A 6504-nucleotide genomic window follows, 5' to 3' on the forward strand; every position below is an offset into this window, starting at 1 on the left:
CCTCCCAACATTATTGACGCTCCGTCAAAATGTGATCTTTGAAACACTAACGGGGTTCGAAATTGTCTTACTCTACACATATATATACACAATTTACTCTACAACATTTTTTTAAATATATAGCGTCCTATGCTCCTTCCGACTCCGTCATGGCAATGGTAGTCAGCTTAATCATCTGGCATGCCTGAAGCCAACAATCTTCTTTGTCCAACATGGAGTCGGTCTTCTGATGACAGCAGATCCTTAGTCTTCTTCAGCTCCTAGCTGCGACCATTCTTCTAGACTCTGTCGATACTCTCCTTCCTCCTTCTCTTTTCTTTCTTGGTCCATGATTTGCCGCTCGAGCTCTTCTAGTCTCTGTATCTCTTCCTCTGCCTCCCCGATCTTCCTGTCCAATTGTCGCTTCTCATGTTCCTTCCTTTCTACCCGCTCTTGCTGTTTCTTTAACTTCCTTTCTGCTCTTTCTAATTTCCGCTCCAGCATACCCAACTCGTTTTCCTGCGCACTGACCCTCCGTTCTCTTTCCATTAACTCCATCTCCCACTGCCAACGTTCATGTCTCCTCATTTCCATCCAGTGCTGATAGTACCCTTCCGCCTGACTCATTCTCCTCTCCCTTTCTCTTAATTCTCTCTCCCATACTTGGTACTCACGGCGGAAATCTCCTCGCCATCGTTCCTTTTCCTTCTCCCATTCTTCATCCACTCTTGCTCTATTAGAAGCCATGTCGATTTCTGTAATATAAGAAAATACAAGGGATTAATACTTTACAATAATCTCTCCTGGTTTACTCTTAGGCTAACGGTACCTAATGGGTCTCTGTCTGACTCGGCTTGGATTCCGACGTCCCTCCCACATTTGGGGTCCATATGTGTCTTTCACCTTAGGTGTTCCTTTAGGTTCTCCTATATCTCCAACCTGCTCCACCATACGTCCACTCCCTGGGACTCTATTGCCTTTTCCCCATCTTGGAATGTGTCGCACTGCTACCTCTGGATTGAACTGGACTCTCTTTTGCTCTTCCGCCCTCATTGGACGTTTCCTCAAGATACTTGGTCTCTCTGTGTCCTGTTTCGTACTTGAGTTCTTCTCTTCAGTTCCTTGACTCTCTGCAGGTTTGTCCCCATTTGCTACAGGGTCATCTGGTTTAGGTGCTCCCACTGATTCTTCCACCTCTGGCAACACATCAGTCTCCAACTCAGACTGTTTCTCTGCCGGGACTGGAGCTTCGAAGACCCATGGTTCTAGCTCTGGTCCTTCATAGGGTTTGAGGCGGTCCGCATGCACAACCTTTGGTTTACTTCTGGCCGTCTTCTGTATGCGGAAAGTGACATCTGATAATGCTGTCACCACTAGATAGGGACCTTCCCATGGCAGGGTGAGTTTCTTGGACAAGCCAGGTCTCCTCTTGACATCAAACAGCCACACAAACTGACCCTCCTTATAGATAGGATCTCGTGTTCGGCGGTCATAGTTCCGCTTCTGACGCCTACTACTCGCTTCAAGAGCATGCCTAGCCCTTTCGTGTACACCTCTCATTCTCTCCCTCAACTCTTCTGCATAGTCAGTTGCACATTCTCCTTCTCCAGGCACTGCACCAAACACTAGGTCAACTGGGGCAGATACTTCGCGTCCTAACATCATCATATTAGGGCTTTCACCGGTAGATGCTTGGACACTTGATCTATATGCAAAGCCCACATAGGGTAGACACTTGTCCCACTCCTTCTGGTCTTGTAGTGGCAACAACATCAGCGACACTGCATTGGTTATCGTACGATTGTACCTCTCCACTAACCCATCAGACTTCGGGTTATAAGGGGTAGTCCTTGTCTTGGTGATGCCCAGTATCTTGCACATCTCGCTGAAAACTTCTGACTCGAAGTTCCTCCCTTGGTCTGAGTGCAGTTCTAGGGGGACTCCAAACCGGCACACAAATTCATGCACTAATTTGTTTGCTACTGTCTCAGCACGCTGGTCAGGTATGGCGTATGCCTCCATCCATTTAGTCCAGTAGTCTCCTACCACAAGGACATATGAATTTCCTTGGTGAGTCTCTGTAAGGGGCCCTAGGACATCGATTGCCACTCGCTCTAGGGGGGCTCCAACACGGGTTTGCTGCAACGGGGCTCGACGTTTGCACGGAGGGTTCTTCTTACGGGCACAGTCTACGCACTGCCGCACATAAACTCTGACATCAGCACTCATACCAACCCAGTAGTACCGTTCTCGCAGCCTTGGTAAGGTTTTCTCTCGACCCAAATGGCCTGCAGTCTTCGATGCATGCAGTGCATCAAGTGCCTTCCTCCTTAGTGACTTCGGAAGCACTAGTAGCCATTTGAATTCTTTGCCATCGTCACTTTCCCATCGCTTCAGAAGGACGCCCTCTTTCACCGTCAACATGTCCCACTGGCCCCAGTATGTCTTTAGTGCAGCTGACTGATGTGCAACGTCTTCCCATTTGGGTCGTTCACCCCCAGATTCCTTCAACACTATAATGGGTGACATAGTCTCATCAGCCATCTGAGCTTCTCGGATAGAAGTAAGAGAAACTTCAGGCATGGTAGTGATATGCCTTAGCCATACTTCAGTGTCACTGTTCTCCGCTGCTTCTGTCACTGGTGTGTCCAGCATAACACCAACTCCTTCAACCTCAAGAGTGTGCTCTCCACCGCTACTATACTCGTTTTCAGTGCTGACTTGGGCAATTTCAGCCCCCTCACGACTTTCCAGCTCGAGTTCTGGCTCTGTCTGGGTCCCAATTTCACTCGTGGCCATAGGAACCTCATTTGTTTCTATTAACTCAGCCTCCTCAACTTCGGAATCCTGTCTTTGGCTTTCTTCTGCCTCTTTGGCCATCTGCCCTTCCCATCGACCACACTGTTTACATGGGCGCCTGGACAAGCCATCTGCATTCTGATGACGCCTACCAGGGCGATACTCAAGGCAGAGATCAAAGCTTTGCACTACTTCTAACCACCTGGCGAGTTGGCCTTCAGGATTCTTGAAGTTCGACAACCACCTTAAGGAGCTGTGATCTGTCCTCACTTTCACTTGGCCCCCTCCCAAGTAATGTCTGTACTTCTTCAAGAACTCCACAATTGCTAGCAGCTCTCGCCTCGTCACACAGTAGTTCCTCTCAGCTCTCTTCAGTGACTTGCTACCATATGCAATCACCTTCTCCTCTCCTTCTTGCTCTTGTGACAGTACACACCCGATTGCAAAATTACTTGCATCTGTGTCCAGGATGTACTGTCCTGCTGATTTAGGGTAAGCAAGAACTGGTGCCGTTATCAATGCTTCCTTCAATGTGCCAAAAGCTTTCTCACAATCTTCATTCCACTGGAACTTTGCACTTTTCTCTGTCAACTTGTGCAATGGTGCAGCCGTGTCAGCAAAATCACGTATGAATCGCCGATAATATGACGCCAGTCCCAGGAAGCTACGGACCTGTGTCTGTGTAACTGGCGTCGGCCAGGCCTTCACGGCTTCTATCTTGTCCGGGTCCGTGTGTATCCCCTTCGCGGACACAATATGCCCCAAATACCGGACCTCTTTCTGTAGCAGTGAACATTTGCTTGGCTTGACCTTCAGCCCGGCACTCCCAAATCTGTCAAACACTGAGGACAGCCTTGTCAGGGACTCTTCAATTGTACGGCCAAATACAATGACATCATCTAGGTAGACCAGTAACGCTTCCCAACGCAGACCTGCCAGCACATTGTCCATCAACCTCTCAAACGTGGCAGGTGCGTTGCACAGCCCAAAGGGTAGTACATTCCAGGAATACAGGCCACTTGTTGTCCTGAATGCAGACTTGTCACGGGCATCTTCGTCCAGCTCTACTTGCCAGTAGCCTGACGCAAGGTCCAAAGTAGAAAAGAACTTCGCCTCTCCTAGCGCATCGAGCGAGTCGTCAATCCGCGGAAGCGGATAAGCGCTTTGACGGAAGCTTCGTTCAATTTCCTATAATCTAAACACAGCCTCTTTGACCCATCCTTCTTCTTCACAAGAACCACCGGACTTGCCCACGGACTATCAGAAGGTTGTATCAGACCCTTGTCTAATAACTCAGCCACCTGTCTCTCAACTTCTGTCCTCTGCTCAGGTGAAGAGCGTCTCAATGGCTGTCTAATAGGCTGGGCACCCTGTGTGTCAATGCTATGCTGGACTAACTTGGTACGCCCTATGTCATACTCGCCCTTCGAGAATATGTCCTGATACTTGACAAGCAACTCGAAGATCTGTCTCTTCCCCTCAGGCTCTAAGTCAGTGGCACATCGTTCATACAATTCTTTCAGGTGCTCTGGAAGTTCCACGTCCGCTCCCACTTCTTCACATCTGCGTGCATCGACTGTTCGCATTCAACTTCAACATCTTCCTCCTCAATCTGGAGCAAACGGGCAACTACCTTTCCCGCCTTAAGCACCTTTTCTTCTGAGCCCAAATTCATAATTCTCACGGGTATGATCTCCGAGCTAGCGTCTACTACGGCTCGGGCTACCATCAAGTCATCATCTTCTATCCCCTGATCTATGGGTTCCACCAAGCACATCATGCTACCTCGCCTGTTACCAGCCAAGCATGCAGGGACCACCATTTCATGTTCTGCAGGTATACGAATCTCTGATGACGTAACCAGCTTTGAATACAATGGTTTGTCATCTTTTGTGCGACAATCCACTCTCTCGCCACGAATTATCAGCTGCAGACTATCAAAATCTATCTTAGCTCCGCACTTCCTCAGAAAATTCGTTCCCAGCAAGTTATCGCTCACTTGTGCAACGTAGACTGGCACACTCTCAACATGACTACCAACTTCAACTTCCATATAGGCTGATCCCATTATCTGTACTCTGGACCCATCAGCCTGTCGCAAGTATACTTTCTCTTCTTTCAATGGCGGTCGTCTCGCCTGTGGGATCTGACGGTACTGCTCTGGTGTTAATGTTACTTTGGAGGCCCCTGAATCAACACAAAGCATTACTCTCTCTCCCTGTATGACAGTTGAAACCCATAGATCCTTTATTTCCCCGGGCTCATTCTCCCCTATCCCCAAGGCGAATTCTCTTATGTCCGTGAGAAATTCGGTCTCCCCGGTGTCTGACTCTGATTGTTCCCCTGTCTCGCAAATTGGTTCGGTCTCCAGCCTTGGTCCCTCCTCACAGGTGGCCTCCCCCAGGACCATTGGTTTGGCCTCGTTTCGTTTCCCTGCCATCTTGCAGGACAATTCCGATACATGTGTCCTTCCTGATGACACTCAAAACATGCCAACGGGCGTTCACATTGCCACCAATTATGATCACGGCCTCCGCAATTGCGACACTCACTCCACTGGTCTACCCTTCCACCAGCTAGCTGTGGACAGGACCTCTGCATATGCCCTGGCTCTCCACATTTGAAACACCCCCGTGGGGAGTCTTGACGAGCTGGAGAACGCGGACTCACTCTACCATTTTGCGGTGGTTGCTGTGACTTTGCTGCAGGGGATGGCCGAGGACTCTTATTAACTGGCTCTTGGCTCACACCACTCATCGTCTTCTCCATTCCTGCCACCTTCTCTAGCAAGACCCTCACCATTTCATCTTGGCTCTGGTATCCAAGACTATCACTTCTCTCTCCCCTACCAGAGGCAACTTCGGGTCTGGCCTGCTTTACTGACCTCAAGTCACGCTCCATCTCGCTCACACGCGCAATCAACTCACTCACTTCCGAATCTCTGGGTGAGTAGTCTCTCTCTTCAGTCGCTATTCTACTATAGCCAACCTGCTTCCCACGACCCCTGGTTTGTTCTGTCTTGCAGAATGACTCAACATTCTCAGCAAGCCCTATGGCATCCACCAGAGTTTTAGGGGTCGACCGGAAGAGTTCCTTGCGCAACTCTGTATCAGCTATCGCCCTCTTAAAATGTTCTCTAGCTATGTAATCTTTCTCTGCTTTCTCAGACTTCGGGTGCGCCAACTCCACTAGCCTTTTGATCTGCTTCCCCAGTTCACGGAGGCTCTCTCCTTGCTTTTGCTCACGCCGAGAAAGAGACAGGAAGTAATTCTCGGGACACTCACGTGGGCCGAACTCTCGTTTAAGTACCTTCACTACTTTGGCATAACGAGCCTCACGTGGATTAATATCATTCACATTCAGCGTGGCCAGTGCCTCATCTTGGCAACAAGAAAACATCTGGAAGGCTGCCTCCCTATCTGACCAGCCATTGTAGTCTCTACACGCATCGAACTGGGCGGCAAAGTCCTTAAATGAGCCTTTCCCATTGAACTTTGGGGGCTTCATACTTCCTCGTTTCTTAACTGTGTCGTCTGCACTGGTGGACTCATCCGTGGATGTCAATGCAGGTTTATTTTTCTTCCTTCCCCGCGACTTCTTCCCCTTGAAGGCTTCTTTTTATTTGACTTTACTCCTGAGGGAGCTTTAGTCTCATCGTCACTAGACCCCTTGGACTCCTTCAGACGCTTTACCGCTGATGTGCTCCTGTTGGCCTTTTTGCTGACT

At 49.3% G+C, this 6504-nt stretch overlaps 1 protein-coding gene across 1 annotated transcript; it reads right to left on the minus strand.

Moving 5' to 3' along the window:
* Positions 1–211: 211 nt before the first annotated feature.
* LOC140170196 (uncharacterized) lies at positions 212–726 on the minus strand. The gene has a single exon (XM_072193527.1). The coding sequence runs from the start codon at positions 724–726 to the stop codon at positions 244–246; it is 483 nt and encodes a 160-aa protein (XP_072049628.1). The 3' UTR covers positions 212–243.
* Between the last annotated feature and the right edge of the window lie 5778 nt (positions 727–6504).

Source organism: Amphiura filiformis, chromosome 14 (assembly GCF_039555335.1).
Source record: "Amphiura filiformis chromosome 14, Afil_fr2py, whole genome shotgun sequence".
NCBI classification, from domain to species: Eukaryota; Metazoa; Echinodermata; class Ophiuroidea; order Amphilepidida; family Amphiuridae; genus Amphiura; species Amphiura filiformis.

Excerpts from the sequence above, each read along its gene's own strand:
- LOC140170196 (XM_072193527.1), bottom strand. The coding sequence starts at position 726 with ATGGCTTCTAATAGAGCAAGAGTGGATGAAGAATGGGAGAAGGAAAAG.